The sequence below is a fragment of the Ahaetulla prasina genome, chromosome 5 (assembly GCF_028640845.1).
Source record: "Ahaetulla prasina isolate Xishuangbanna chromosome 5, ASM2864084v1, whole genome shotgun sequence".
NCBI lineage: Eukaryota > Metazoa > Chordata > Lepidosauria > Squamata > Colubridae > Ahaetulla > Ahaetulla prasina.
In genome coordinates, this window is record NC_080543.1 from 27758778 (window position 1) to 27774932 (window position 16155).

The 16155-nt window shown below is 39.9% G+C and overlaps 1 protein-coding gene across 4 annotated transcripts in view; it reads right to left on the bottom strand.

Annotated features, from left to right (window-relative positions):
- Window positions 1-1175: 1175 nt before the first annotated feature.
- The window catches only part of LNX2 (ligand of numb-protein X 2), an 87092-nt gene continuing 72112 nt past the window's right edge, over window positions 1176-16155 (bottom strand). For all 4 annotated transcript variants that reach the window (XM_058186168.1, XM_058186169.1, XM_058186166.1 and 1 more), the window contains 7 exons: window positions 14726-14925; window positions 11023-11391; window positions 8627-8770; window positions 7116-7293; window positions 6147-6378; window positions 4593-4751; window positions 1176-2483 (listed from right to left, as the gene is read on the bottom strand). In XM_058186168.1, coding sequence (XP_058042151.1) covers window positions 2348-2483; window positions 4593-4751; window positions 6147-6378; window positions 7116-7293; window positions 8627-8770; window positions 11023-11391; window positions 14726-14925 — 1418 coding nt within the window. In that variant the 3' untranslated portion in view covers window positions 1176-2347. The remainder of the gene's footprint in view (window positions 2484-4592; window positions 4752-6146; window positions 6379-7115; window positions 7294-8626; window positions 8771-11022; window positions 11392-14725; window positions 14926-16155) is intronic.

Below are 16155 nucleotides of genomic sequence, written 5' to 3' on the forward strand. Positions count from 1 at the left end.
TGAACAACAGTACCCAATTCATGGTCCTTAGTAGATCAAGGGGGGCAGGTACTTCAGAATTCTATTTTGGACCTAGCGTTCTTCAGCATTGTTCTAAATGACTTAGGCAAGCCATAGAACAGATGCTAAGCAGAGTTGCAGATGACACAAAGCCAAGAGGAGAGATTGGTAATACATTAAAAGACCAGCTCAAGGTTCAAAGGGTATTGATTTGTATATTGAGCCCTTACAATGAAATTCAGTTCAATGGTCAGAAATGTAAGGTTCTGCAATTAAGGAGGGAAAAAACCAAATGCACAAGTACAATACTGGTGGTATTGGTTTTGAAAATAGTATTGGTGAGTAGGATCAGAGTGTCCTAGTAGACTACAGATTAAGTAAGAGCCAACGATGTGCTGCAACTGCCCAAAGAGCCAATGCCACCTTAGGCTGTGTCAACAGATATATAGTCTTGAGATTGTGGGGAATGACAGGTCTGCCATGTGCTGGCCTGATCAGATTACAGTATCTGGGATTGGCTGCCATAGTACAGAAATTGGAAAGAAGGCAGCGAAGAACAAGAGATGATGAGGGGTTTGGCAATTAAATCCTATCAAGAACAATTAAAAGGAAAGGGGATGTTTATCCTAAAGAAGATAAGGCTAAGGGGAGACCCAAAAATTTACAATGCCAGAAGGGCTAACATAGGGAAGCAGGTGTACATTTATTCCTCGTAGTGCCAGAGGATAGGACAAGAACTAAAAGCTGGAAACTTCACAAAGAGAAATCCAAATTTAAAATTAGGAAGAATATCCTGACTAGGATCTGATTCCTGGAGTTGTGAGTGCTCCATCTCTGGAGGTTCTCAAACAATAGTTGGTTATTCATTCTAGTTAGCCTAGACCAGGGGTCCCCAACCTTGGCAACTTTAAGATTTGTGGACTTCAACTCCCAGAATTCTGGGAGTTGAAGTCCACAAGTCTTAAAAGTTGCCAAGGTTTGAGACCCCTGGCCTAGAAGACCTCCTTCCTGCCCTATTATTTTATGACTCTTAAAAGTCGGGAAATGGGTGAGGCAAGTTTCCTCTGGCAAGAAGCTCCATTGTACCCCATGCCTTGTCCAATGATAATGCCAAATACACAATGAAGACTTAATGGAGGAATAAATTATGCAAAACAGAAGATGCAGACATAATGGCAAGTTCTCATAATTTATTCAGATTACAGGATTTGGAATTGTCACAAAAGATACCTGCCTATAAGCAAAGCACCGCTCTGCATCTGATGCTGCTTTCATAGGTTGGTCATGCATCGGTGCATGCCTTAGATAATAATACTGATTGCAGTTTCAGCCTTGGGGCAACTATTTATGCTACCAGGGGTTCTTATAAGCTACCGTCATGCTTCACATGAAACATGGGCTTGCTGATTACATGTAGCCAGGGATAAATTGGTACATTATAATTAGGATGCCATAAATACTTTTCTTGGGCAATGGCTGACAACCATTTTCTTTCTTTCCACCACTCCCTGCCCCCCAATGCATTTGATAAAAGAAAACCAACTGTAACCTTGGGGCAGTGGGCCTTCTTATGGGTTAAGACTAGTATATGGAGCATGTGCTACATGGAATTACTTCCTGCAACTTCTATGTGGCAGTCATAGCACAAAGAATTGCTCAGGCTCTCATATAAACAGAAGAATACTGAAATGTAGGAAAAAATATGTAGACGTTAATCTATTAAATCTTAACGCAGCAACACATTTTAACAATTGAAACAGAGGGTTCCAGGTGTGCCTTCCGTGAGCAAAGCTGAAAACCTAAATAGGAAGCACCTTACAGGATAACCATCTCTTATGTAGAAGGTCTTTCGTGTCATTTGTTGTTAACCTGCTGTCTTCAGGTTATACATATGCATCTGTGTTTAACAATGCAGAGATCAGCCTAGCAGGTAGCTAACATGCCAGCATGTTGGCACCCAGGCTAGGTGCAATCCTGCCCTCCACTACAATTGTTGGAATAGGCTGACCTCCTTAAGCCAACCAAGAAACTGAAGTATATGCACATGGATACTGCAGTGACATAATGATGGGAAATAAACAAAATAATAATAAACAAAACTTGACAGAAATGGCTACTTTAGGATGGGAAGAACAACACAGTATAGTTAAAAAAAATCTTCCTTTCCCACGCACCCCCTGTTTATACACATTTGTCAAATATGAAGGTAGCAATTTTTTGGCCCAGCTTATTACCAGCTGCATTAGTAGAAAAGGGGAGAAAAAAACCACAGCTTTGCCTGAAAAAGTCGAGCCAGCTATTTAAAAAAAAAAAAGCTGCTTCAACCAATGTATATGTTCTTTGCACGTTATACAAGACTTCCTGGCCAGCAGATAACAGTCAATGTTACTTTATTTCTCTGTTCCTTTAACATAGGAACCAGCGCTGAATGGCTCATACCCATGGTTGAAAGTCCATTGACAGCAACAATCATATCACCACATCTAAGGAGAGAAACAATGAGGATTAGTAAATTGCACAACTCCACATACTGCAGGAAATGACCCGAGTTTGCACAACCAATTCTTAGAAGCCTCTGTTTAAGTATGACAGAAGACTAAACACCATTCTAGCTCCAAAGGATGTTAACTGACTGATATATACTTGCAAAAAACAATTGTTCCAAAGAAGAAAGCATCTTATTTACAAGTAAAGAAGAAAGCATCTTGTTAACAATACAGCAAGTACTATCTCTCACTAACTGTCTCTATTGCAGAAGAGTATGCCTCTTTGAAAATGATGCTGGTAATTCAGATTTTTAAAAGTAACGGTTGAATTCAAATGATTTTGAATGTTTAGTTTCTATTGCCTGATTAATTAAGAAGGCATCAGTTATGGAACAATTTATAAGCTGATTCACTAAATAGCCTAGCTGTGGAAAATATCTGGAAAGGCAGAAAAGTGAAAACATTCAGCTTAGCATTTAAAATGGGGGGGGGGGGGAGAGAGGAATATGGGGTGATTTGGTGGGTAATGGATTCTTGGTTTGTGGTAGACATCTGAGGGATATCAAATTGGGAAAATAACCCAGATCCTCCTGAGGAAGCTGGAGTCAGAAGTTCACCAGGCAAGGCTGCTGTGAGGAATATACTAAGTATCTGTTAGTTAAAGCAGGGGTCTCCAACCTTGGCAACTTTAAGAATTGTGGACTTCAATTCCCAGAGTTCCCAGAGTTCCTCAGAGTTCCTTCAATTCCCAGAGTTCCTCAGCCAGCAAAGCTCAGCAAAGCTGGCTGAGGAACTCTGGGAATTGAAGTCCACAATTCTTAAAGTTGCCAAGGTTGGAGACCCCTGAGTTAAAGTATCTGCTAAAAGTTGGACTCTAGCCTTGAGGCAGGTGCCATGAAGGTAAATGAGCCTCAGTCTGGCTTGGTTATCCAGGAGGAATTTGACCCTATTAGTTCTCAGAAAGTGTATAGGATTCTCAGACTATAAGCTTGGATCTCTGTTTCTCCTGGTTATCTAAGCCTCCCCAGAAGATGACATGTAGTTCAGTGGTGGGTTTCAAATTTTTTTACTACTGGTTCTGTGGGCATGGCTTGGTGGGCGTGGCAGGGGAAGGATACTGTAAAATCTTCGTTCCCTCCCCAATCCAGGGGAAGGTTACTGCAAAATCCCCATTTCCTCCCGATCAGCTGGGACTTGGGAGGCAGAGAATAGATGGGGGCAGGGCCAGTCAGAATTTTTACTACCGGTTCTCCGAACTACTCAAAATTTCTGCTACCGGTTCTCCAGAACTAGTCAGAACCTGCTGAAACCCACCTCTGATGCAGTTAGGATCTGGTAATGGGAGTGAGGCACGGTCCTGCCAGTTTTGAAGGAGGAACTGGTTCATTTCCTTCTTTAAAAAAAAGCTGTTGAGGAACTCAACAAGGTAGACAACTTCTGTCCTTCCCTTTCTACTGAAAAACAGCAAAAAAGCTCCCAAATCATGGTCACATGATCACGGAACACCACAATTGGTTGTAAATGCAACCGGGTTGCCAGCCACCCAACTATGATCATGGGACTGCAACAGGGAACTGCAGTCATAACTCCGAGGATGGGTCATATGTTTTTTAAAAGTCCATCATAACTCTGAATGGCCATTAATGCCAGTTGTAAGTAGAAGACTATCTGTCAATCAAATTCCCTGCTCAGTCATCAGGATCTGTACTTTACAAAGAGTTACTTCTAACACACAAAGTACACACATTTCATATTGTCTTGAGCAGTGTTTCTCAACTAGTGGTGGGATTCAGCCAGTTCACACCACTTCGGGAGAACCGGTTATTAACTTTCTGAGCAATTTGGCTAACTGGCTGTTGGAAGAAATCATTAGGGCAGAGAACCGATTGTTAAATTACTTGAATCCCACCACTGTTCTCAACCATGGCAACTTTAAGATGTCTGGACTTCAACGGCCAGGATTTGGGAAGTTGAAGTCCATACATCTTAGCGCTACCAAGTTTAAGAAACACTGGACTTAAGAACGAATCTGAAGTGTCAGCTATGAGCTCTGGTGACTTCCTTATTTTGTTAAAATTACAGATAAAAAACAAAAAGAAGCCTTACTTGAGTCTTCCATCAAAATATGCTGGTGTTCCTATAACAATTGTTTTAATGAAGAAAGGCTGGTTTGTGTGATTTTCCTCATAGCCACCAACAATGCTAAATCCCCAGCTGGCTAGATTGCTCCTTCTTAGCACAACGTCATGGTAACTATGTAGGCAGCTGTGGAAAAAAGAGGGCAAGGAGTTGTAAAATCTGTTAAGCAAATCTGTTAGACCTCTAACAAATAATAACAACTCTTTCAGGCTTGCCTGCGTAGAATAAATTTTAATAATTCAAACAGTAATTATTCAGTAAGATGCATTTCTAAACAAAAGCTCTTCTTTCCCTGAAGTGCAGCACACTTTTTAAAGATCCAGGCAAAATATTACATCAATTGCTAAAAAAGCATTAAGAGTTGTTAACCTAATCTTGCATAGTTTCTTCTTCAGTAACATTGAACTGCAAACTAGGGCATAAACTTTTGCCAGACCAATTCTTGAATACAGCTCATCTGTCTGGAACCCGCACTGCACTGAACCAGTCCAGAGATATTTCACAAGAAGAGTCCTCCACTCCTCTGCTCGCAACGAAATACCTTATGCCACCAGATCCGAAATGTTGGGCTTAGACAACTTAGAATTTAGCTGTCTTCAGTCTGACCTAAGCATAGTACATAAAATCATCTGCTACAATGTCCTACCAGCCAATGAATACTTCAGCTTCAACCAAAACAACACAAGAGCACACAATAGATACAAACTCATGGTAAACCGATCCAAACTAGACTGCAGAAAATACGACTTCAGTAATAGAGCTGTCAAACCCTGGAATGCACTACCTGACTCTGTGGTTTCTTCCCCAAATCCCAAAACTCTATAACCTTAGACTGGCTACTGTAGACCTTACCCCATTCCTAAGAGGTCTGTAAGGGGCGTGCATAGGTGCACCAGCGTTCCTACCGTCCCTGCCCTAATGTTTTCTTTTATTCATACCCTTTACATGTATTTATAATTATGTTTACACTTGTATCTGTCATAAAATACATGCTTGATGAAAATAAATAAAAATAAAATAAAAACTAACCTCATACCCAAACCTGGATCCAAATTCTATGAGATCAAGAATGTTGATGCTTAGAGAGTAACTAATTTTTGGAAAACCTTGGGAAAAGTAACCTGAGGTCTCGAAGGGGACAGATACATTTTAAACATAAAACAGCTAATATTAAATATATGACTTTTATAGCTCCTTTTTAAAATGGACTCCTTTTTACCAAACAGGACCTGTTTCTTTGTTTTGTTGGTTTGGGTTTTCACAAGAAACTATAGGTTAATCCTGATATTCTGAGAGAAACTCTTAAAAAAAGGTAGTGCTCTACAAATCACATGTTATAGAAACCTTATTAAAAATTACAATAATGTCTTCTATTTTTAACACATTATCCTGTAAGAGAATGGCATGCACAGGGCTTGCAAAGAGCTTCTGAGGTTGAGTATAGAAAACAGCATGATCAGCAACCCTGCTCAGAAAAAAAAATTGCAGACGCTACAGAGAAGAAGAGGAAATTACTCATACCTTGGAAGTCCCAACCACATGACCCAAGATGGCGACCAGCTAGCATCATATTCATTCTCACTGATGGTGCTTGGCTGCTCATCATTTGCCTGGGGCTGCTCTTCTGCAATCTGGACCTCTAGAGCCTTCAGGGCAACGACCGAGGAAGCAGCGCTGGCTTTGAGCATAGCCACAGCCTCGCTGTGACTCAGATTGGTCAGATCAATGCCATTAATATTCATCAATACATCACCTGGGTAAAAACCAACAAGAGGTCCCATTGAGGGGATATTCTTTTTCTTTTTTATAAAAAGCTTTTTAAATTTTTTTTCTTATAAACATATTGTAAATGTACATTCTCTTATTCGTAATTAATCACACATATACATATATTTTCTAAAGAAAAAAGAAAATAAAAGAAACAAGATTTTTTAATTAATTATATTTGGGGTTGCTCTTCTACCCTTTCTTCTCCCTTATTTTACAACAATCCTTCTTCTCCCTCTTCTCTCTTTCCCTTCCCTGCAATCTTCTATCCCTTTCTACTTTCTTCTCTCCTCCTCTCCTTCCTCTTCTCTCCTTCCCCTTCCTTTCCCCCCTTCTCCCTTCTTTCCCCCTTTCTAATCTCTCCTACTCTTTTTCCCCTCCCTTTCTTCCTCTCCTTTTCCCTTTCTTTTGCTCCTCTCTCTCCTTCTCCCCTCCTATCTTACCCCCCCCCCCCCCCCCGTTAAGGGAATATTCAGTTGCAAACGAATACCACTAAGTTGCTATTTTCTGTGCTTTATCTAACAACAGGATGTCACATATGTACAAATGCACAGGACATGTGGCAGCTTGCACCACCCTTTGCAGAACTATAATATCTGTCATTTCTGCGCTTCAATGTCAGCATTTTCCAGTCAGCCTGGTATGCTAAAAGGGGCAGTCCTTCTTTCCATCCCTCCATCCACCGATCCATCCGACTGGTTCAATACTGCCTTCTGCTTTTACCTCTTTTGATCCTGCCATCTCTTGCCAAACAGCCGTGAGGTTGTACACTTGTAACAAATATTGGCAATTCTCCACTTTTGCTGCCTCGACCTCCTGCTACTGTCATGCCAAGGGACTCATGGGGCTCCTTCTTCACTGTGATATGCTTCTCTTGGCAAGTCACACATTGTGAGAGATCCTACAAAAAAAGAACAAGAGTTTAGGGACACATTTAACTTAGGTTAAGTCAGAAGGAGGGAAGCCAAATTATCTGCACATACAGATCCCGATGGGGAACAAATAGTCATGTAGACTTTGCCAGCATCCATTAACTGTAGCTCAACATTTTTAAAATATTGAAATATGCTTACAAAAAACATGCATTATGGGAGACTGCATTTTAAAATATATTTCACAGAAGATTTCAAACCTGAAGGAATGCATTAAGGATAATAGTTTTTAAAACTGCATATATTAGAGTTGTTCAAAACACAACTGTTATTAGAGAAAATTAAGTATATCAATGCAAATGGATTTCCTTAAAAAACATTTTACAGGTGAATTACTGTCATAGTGATACTGACAGGTGTTTCATTTAAAAAGCCTCATATAGTCATTAAAAGACACTGTCATTTTCCCCCCTTCGAAGATTTAGAAAATTAAGTGCCCCTCCACAAACCTTCTTACAAATACAAAATATTAGTGCTCTCCCTAATCTATGATCTAAAATAATAATTCTTCTTTTTTGCTGTTTGGATTGCATAACAATACAATATATCCAGTTTGGAGGGTGGGGAGAAGAGGTGTGTGTATTTAGGGGTGGTACGTAGGCTCACATCCTTTTGGATCTGAATGTACATTTTCAAGTTGAAAAATTGTATAATGAGAGGTGGCACATTTTTGTCTATTCTGCTGGGATATTTTAAGTGCCTGCCCATATTTAGAGGACAACATTTTTAATAACAAAGATTAACAGATGCCTGTGGGAATAGCTATGTTATCCAGTAGAGGGTGCATTTTTCCAACTTCCTAGGCATCTAATCATACAATGTTTAGTCTTAACAAAAATGTATAGACAAAATCATTCTTATAGCAATCAACATTGTAGAGGTAAGGGATAACGCCTGTTCTTTTTTTTCATTTTTTTTCTTAATTTCCCAATTTTGGCTTCATTCCATTTTAGCTTGCAATTTCTTAAAAAGGGTATGCATAAAAAGTTGTTCATGTCTGAATATGCATTTTCCTTTAGTACACCTATTTTATATATTGGTTTGCTTAATAACTGCATTTTTAAAAAACCCAGTTCCCTAAAACATTACTTTTTATATATTATTTTCATTAATACATTAAATTTTGTGTCGATATTCCTTCCCATATGGATTTCAGTACCCAGTTAATTGGAAAAAAGTAAAAAATATGAACACTGAAATGCACTGAAGGAATTTCAATTCATTTATTGGTTTAGGAGACAGAGAGGTAAATTTACATTAGAATATAAATTTAAATAACACCTTGTCCATTCCCAAGTTTACCTTATGTGGGCTTGGCCTGTTGCTGTGATATAGCTGATAGGATTGATGATGGCTGGTGAGATGGGTTCCTCCGTCTCTGAGAATGCTTACAATTTGGGACTTGGTAGGCCTGGAAATAGTTAAGTTCACCCTCTCGCCACTGGCCTGCAGATTCACACGAAACATGAATGGAGGATTGGAGCATAAACACTGGCTACCTCTGAGAGCAAAGAATAGTCGAAGAACAGGCAGTCTTCGCTTAACAACAGGTTGCTTAGTCACTATTTGAAGTTACAACAAACCAGGGGTGAAATGTAAAATTTGTTACTACCGGTTCTGTGGGCGTGGCTTAGTGGTGGTGGTGGCGGTAATGTGACTGGGTGGGTATGGCCAACTTTTTTTTTTTACTTTTAAAAGTATTTTTTCTACAACCTCTTCCACCAAAAAGGTTGTAAAAAAATGTTTTTAAAAGCCTCTGACGATCAGGCAACTCAGCTGGAATCGCCAGGGGAACCTTTTAAAAGCATTTTTTCTACAACCTCTTTATCCAAAGAGGTTGTAGAAAAAATGCTTTTAAAAGCCTCTGACAATCCCAGCTGAGCCGCACGATCATCAGAGGCTTTTTTAAAAAACTTTTCAAAGCATTTTTCGGCCAAAGAAAAAATGCTTTTAAAAGTAAAAAAAAAAAACAACCTCTGATGATTACACGGCTCAGCTGGGCATGGGCGGTGGGGGGGGGGAGGCAGAGATTTTTGCTACTGGTTCTCCGAACCACCCGCCACCATCGCTACCGGATCGGGTGATCCGGTCCAAACTGAGAGCATTTTACCTCTGCAACAAACCCACCAAAAACCATTTATTCTGGAATTCCATTGGCTGTGCGCATGAGTGCGCACACGCACGCATGCACACCATGGTCACATGACTTCATTTCAGTGCTTGGCAACCACCTCATCTTTACGGCCAGTTCAGCGTTCCTCAGTCACGTGACCATGATTCACAATGTATTTTTGCTGGTTTCTGGTGTTTTTAATTTGGTTTCCAGCAAAAAAAAAATCCCATAAAAATACATTGATTCACTAAACGACCATAGCATTCACTTAACAACTGCTCCAGAAAAAGTTGTTAAATTGTGTCCAGTCATATGGGTGCCTCAATTTACAACATCATGATTGACAACAGAAATTCTGGGGTCCACTATGATCATAAGTCGAGGACTACCTGATTTTCTATTCAAGAACCAACTGTGAAGACTATATCGTACGTATGAAGGAAATCAATACTGGTCAGACTCTTGTTTTCTCCATATTCTGTCATGACAGAGGACTAGTTCAATCAGTTTGCCAGCACCTGATTTCACTATCATCAGCTCAGCCGTTGCTGATTGCTATCTCAAAAGTTGAATTAGAGAGAAAAGGAAAAAAAAATCAAGTAAAATTTGCTAGTCCACTGTATCTAAATCCCAATGGCAGTGCAGAAGCAGCCAAGAGTGTACCACGATACTGTTTCATGACTAGTCTCAAAAGACCTACAGAAAGCTTCCCAACTTTACTATGGAAACCAGCTTGTGGCGGGGGTGGGGGGGGGAAGGGAGAAAGGTTTGAAAAAATAATGCTATATAATTAATAGGATCGTGCAATGCTTTGGTTTCAAAAGAAAAAAAAAGCAGCTGTTTTCTTGGGCACAATCCTGGGAAAATACAACTTTAAGGAGTTGCTGGCAGGTGCTACATGCCATGTGCCTTCTGACTAAGCTTTCCTCTTCTGAATCTGCAATGCTACACAACCCTATTTAAATTATTGTAAAGTAAAGGTAAAGGTTCCCCTCGCACATATGTGCTTGTTGTTCCTGACTCTAGGGGTCAGTGGTCATCTCAGTTTCAAAGCCGAAGAGCCAGCGCTGTCCGAAGATGTCTCTGTGGTCATGTGGCCGGCATGACTAAGCGCCAAAGGCGCACGAACGCTGTTACCTTCCTACCAAAGGTGGTCCCTATTTTTCTACTTGGATTTTTTACATGCTTTCGAACTGCTAGGTTGGCAGGAGCTGGGACAAGTAACGGGAGCTCACCGTGTTACGCAGTACTAGGGATTCGAACCGCTGAACTGCCGACCTTTCGATCGACAAGCTCAGCGGCTTAGCCACTGAGCCACCACATCCCTACTAAATTATGGTAGGCCTCTCTAATAATCACCAAGTATAGAGTATTTGTCAATTTATGAGTTTGTTAGCAAGGTTCCGTTTGAATGCAATTTGGGGCATCAACATCCTTGACTTTTAGGTGGCTGGCCTTCCTTAATCTGACAACTGGCAGGGTGTATTAAGGCAAGAAACTCCATCATTCCCAGCTACCCCGGTCCAGCTTGGGAAAAAATCACACTATGCAAAAGAGAGTGAATCCCCCAGCCACAGGACTTTACCTGGATAATATGAGCAGCCAGTTCAGGTGTGCCGTGCTTCAGGTCATGCCCATTGATCGCCAACACCTTGTCGTTGCTACAGAGTCGGCCATCCTGAGCAGCCAGCCCCCCTTCCAGCAGGTCAAGAATAAATACTCCTGGCTCATCTGTTCTGCGCACCAGCTTAATGCCAAGCTGTTCGCTGGAGTCTCGCTTGTGTAAGGTCAGATGGAAGCTATCCTCTCGCTGGGGAGGGCTATCACTATGATTGTGTGTTCGGCTTACGAATCGTCTCTCTCGGAGGACAGTGAGATGCAGCGATGTACAAGGCTGGGAAAGGACAGCCCTGGCATGGTTGTGAGACACGTTACTGATGTCAAAGTTATTCACCTGAAAGCAAAGAAGCAGAAAAGATACGTCAGGCCTGGGACAATCTGCCCCTGTTCAATGTTCCAGACGGACATCTGTTTCCAGGAGATGCCATTTATTTCTCTACCCTTTTTGGCTCCCATTTCCCAGTTTCTCTGTCTGTTCCTGCAATAATCAGCATGACTACATTTAGGTCAAGGATTTTGCATTTCTGGAAGTTTTCCCACCATCTTTTCTGCATGAAAGATGTTGTTCTGGGAGCATAAGGTTAAGCATTCAGAGAATGAGTGAGCTATTAATATACAGAATTCGTAACTTCGTAAGATCAGAGCCAAATGTACTGAACATTTTTCACAAATATTCTTGGCAATTTCGAGAATAACCTTTGGGGGGACATTTTTTTTTTCCTTTTGCACCTAAGTAAATCTTTTGAAAACATCTATATATTTACCTATATTAGTCTGCTTTCACCATTACTGATAGCCAGGGATGCTAATGGTATACTGGTACACTCTGTATAATGAATTTATTCTATCCTTATCAGCCTTCCTCAACCTGGTGCCTTCCAGAGGTAGTGCCCTACAATTCCCCAGTTACATCGGATTGGGGGGAGCTTGTGCCACCTGATGAGGAAGGAAAATAAAGAAGAACCCTGAAGAAAAAAGCGTGAAACAGCAGAAAGAAAAAAGCTGTAGTATCACTTAATAGGATGAAAAAGACCAATCCAAAATCTAAACTGCTAAATGCGTTGACGCCTTATGATTAGAATAATCACTGAGACTCAAACAACTGTTTCCTTTTCACATTCTGTGTGAAATAGCTATTTGCCACATTCTTGAGTATTAGTAAAGGTGTAAAAAATATATTCTACTTCTTTCTCTTTTAATCTATTTTTCTCTCTTTTAACTCAAAATATGCTTCAGTATTCCCAAGGCTTGTTAATTAAACTTTGTGACAAAGTCTCCATTTCTCACGTTTCCTGCCAGTAGAGAGCATATATTCTCAGAGAACTGAAATTTGGGGAAATTCTGCAAAATCCTTCTCAACTGCATGTTTATGAGCTTTTATTTAAAGGGAAATGAAGGAACAGAGTTTACCAAAGCAAAATAATTATAGTTCATTGATATTGGTAATATTTGTGTAATGTAAAATGGAGAAAGGGTATTTAAGAGACACAATAAACATGGAAAGAAGGGCTATTAAGGAAGTCCAAGTGATTTTAGAAAGCAACTTTGGAATTCTTTCTTGCTTTATTTTGGCACTGTTGCTCTTGTCTTCAGGCTCTAATTAGCTATATTAGACTAAACCTATGCACGAATATTGACTTCAGGGATGGTATTGGAATGATTTTATGCAGGCTAAGGTAAGCTCAGCAAGCAGAAAGGGGAAATCCAGTATCTTTTTCAATGTTTTATTTGTATACTACTTCTCACACACAAGCGTTCTCATCAATCCAGAATAAATACCTTGGATACACACCTTAAATTGAATGATACTTTGATAACACCCTAACTCTTTTCCTATTCTAAGCAGGCATTTTAGACAACATTCAATAGACCTAATTAGGAAAATATAAACATCCTATTATTCATCCCTCAAGCTATCAATTCTTTTTCAGTATTTAAATTGTTAAAAGGACTGCAAATTTGAACAAATTTGTTAAAAACTTCACTAGTCATAAGAATATAAGGGAAGTCTGGATGGATCAGGCTGTAATTGTAATTGTAATAAATTACAAATAAATTGTAATAAATACTGCAATGGCCAACTGGCCAACTTCTCTTCTGTTGGTACCAACTATATATATTTGGGAAGCTCACGAGATTAGATTGGAGGGTGATAACCCTTTTCACTGTTGCTTTCCAACAACCAGTATTTAGGGTGTGCAGCTTACAGTTCAGCAGCCAGTGACTGTCTTATTTTCCATGATCCTATCTAGTCTTCTTTTAAAAAAACTCAGTCTGAGGATCATCCTCTAAATTCAAAGGAAGCAAGAGGACAAGAGAAGCAGTAGAGATGCAACCAAGTCTGACACAACATCTCTAGAAAGAGTGCAAAGAAGAGCAACAAAGACTAAAACTATGCTAAAGCTAAAACATATAAAGAACGGTTGCTGGAACTGGGTATGTCTAGTTTAATGAAAAGAAGGACTAGAGGTGACATGATAGCCGTGTTCCAATATCTCAGGTGTTGCCACAAAGAAGGGGGAGTCAAGCTATTTTCCAAAGCACCTGAGGGCAGAACAAGAAGCAATGGGTGGAAACTAATCAAGGAGAGAAGCAACCTAGAACTAAGAAGAAATTTCCTGACAGAACAATTAATCAGCAGAATGACTTGCCTCCAGAAATTGTGAATGCTCCAACATTGGAAGTATTTAAGAAGAGATTGGACAACCATTTGCCTGAAATGATGTAGGGTTTCCTGCCTGAGCAGGGGGTTGGATTAGAAGACCTCCAAGGTCCCTTCCAACTCTGTTATTCTCTTCTCTTCTCTTCTGTTCTATTATCTCTCAGTTTGGTGGGAGAAAATGTTCTGTATAATGGTGACATTCAGGATGACAATCTCTGTGGCCTTCTTTGCAGCCTATAAAATTACTTCTGCCTTATTGTGCTCAAGATAAATTCTCTGGGAAGGAAAAAGAAGGAACAGTACAGAAAGATTGGGCTTGAATTAATCCTTCCAATAGGTTATCAACCTGAGGAACTAATAATTGTAAACTTCCATAATTGATTTCCTAAATCTCCCATAAGATTTTCCATCCTGCATTGGCCCTTCTTCCACATATAATGCAAGACCTAGTTCTAATTTGAGAAGGCATGAACATCCACAAAAGCAGATCAAAACTCAAATCTTAATTTCATCCTAATCTCTTAGCATTTTTATGAAAAAGGAAGACGTGAAAATGGTTTGTAAATTGGGGGTTGGAAACAGAGAGCTTTAGAAATCAACAACTGTAATTTCTACTGCTCTGCTAAAAACGACATTGCTATATTTTCCAATGTATCATATAGGCTTATAGGCAATGGAAGCATTTCAAATCACTCACAAAAGAAGGAATAAACAATCATCTTGATTTCTCAATATTTTTTTGGTTGAAAAATATGAACTAGATATAAAAAAACATGAAAACCTGTTAAATCAGGAATATATAGTAGCTACTGAAAAAGCTTATTTTACTTTGCTTGAATTACGGCACGTTCTGGCCATTAGCTGCTATATTAACTTTTATCCCAAGCAGAGAATTCCAAAAATGTGCCAGGAAATCATCAATCTTTCTTGCTTACTCATCATCTAATACATAGCTGCACAATCTAGACACTCCAGAGTTGAGAAGAATATATAATTGGATATGTACCTGCAGTATTTGATCTCCAGCAAGGAGCCTTCCATCTCTGGCAATAATCCCGTCACGATAAACTTCTTGAATAACAATGTTGATCAAAGGTGTTTCATTGCCACCCACTATGCTAATTCCCAATTCAATATAAGGATTGGACCGATGAATTTCAATGGTGGTGATCTCACCTTCCGGTAAACTTGATGGCTGATGGATTGCTGCCCAGTTGGGAAAGAAGTCAATATGTACATATAAATACATTTTTTCAATGCAATATGTTACTAGACAGAATAAAATAAATATAACAAAATAAAAAGACACCTGATATGTCATAAGTAAAACAAATTAAAACCAAGCCTGCAGGACTTTTTGACCAAAGTCAAACTGCTAGTAGGTGGCTAATATGGGGACATTAGGGGACATGGTGGCTCAGTGGCTAAGACGCTGAGCTTGTCAATCAAAAGGTCAGCCGTTCAGTGGTTCAAATCCCTAGTGCCGCGTAATGGGGTGAGCTCCCGTTACTTGTCCCAGCTTCTGCCAAGTTCGAAAGCACGTAAAAAATGCAAGTAGAAAAATAGGGACCACCTTTGGTGGGAAGGTAACAGTGTTCCGTGCGCCTTTGGCGTTTAGTCATGCCAGCCACATGACCACGGAGACGTCTTCGGACAACGCTGGCTCTTCGGCTTTGAAACGGAGATGAACACCACCCCCTAGAGTCAAGAACGACTAGCATACATGTGCAAGGGGAACCTTTACCTTTACCTTTTAATGTGGGGACACCTGAACAGAGATGGGAAGGCCTTGAAACCCTCCTGGAAAAATTGGGGGGAAAACAAGTTTAAACAAACAAACAAACAAACAAACAAACAAACAAACAAACAAACAAACAGAAAAACCCTGTTTCCCTCCCAATTTTTCCAGTTTTCCTCCCCCAGGTCTTCCCATCTCTACACCTGAACTGTGACTTTTAACAGGGCTGCTAAAGCCCAAAGCAGTCCAGCAAGAGCTAGGTGGTCAGCCAGTGATTATCAGACTGCCATACATCAGCTTGTGCTGAAGATCATGCATCTCCCAATTTTTATTTATTTATTTGTTTGTAAATCAAATTTATATGGCTGCCCATCTCACAAAAAGCGACTCTGGGAAGCATACAACAAACATATAAAAAACAACAAACATATATAAAAAAGGGAGTCACGATTACAACATTTTAAAAACCCATTAGGCACAGAAAGATTAAATGTTAACAGCAATAATGGAGCCACTTCAAACAGTCCCCTGGGAACCCCAGGCCTGATGATGTAGCCAAATCTTGAGGGACTTTTGGAAATAAGGGATGGAATTAAACTCACTTCCCAGGGGAAGGGAGAATGTTTCATAAGGTTATGCGGGATAATCATGATGGAGTTTTAGAAAATTGTTTCACATAAAGATGTATGTGAAAGCCA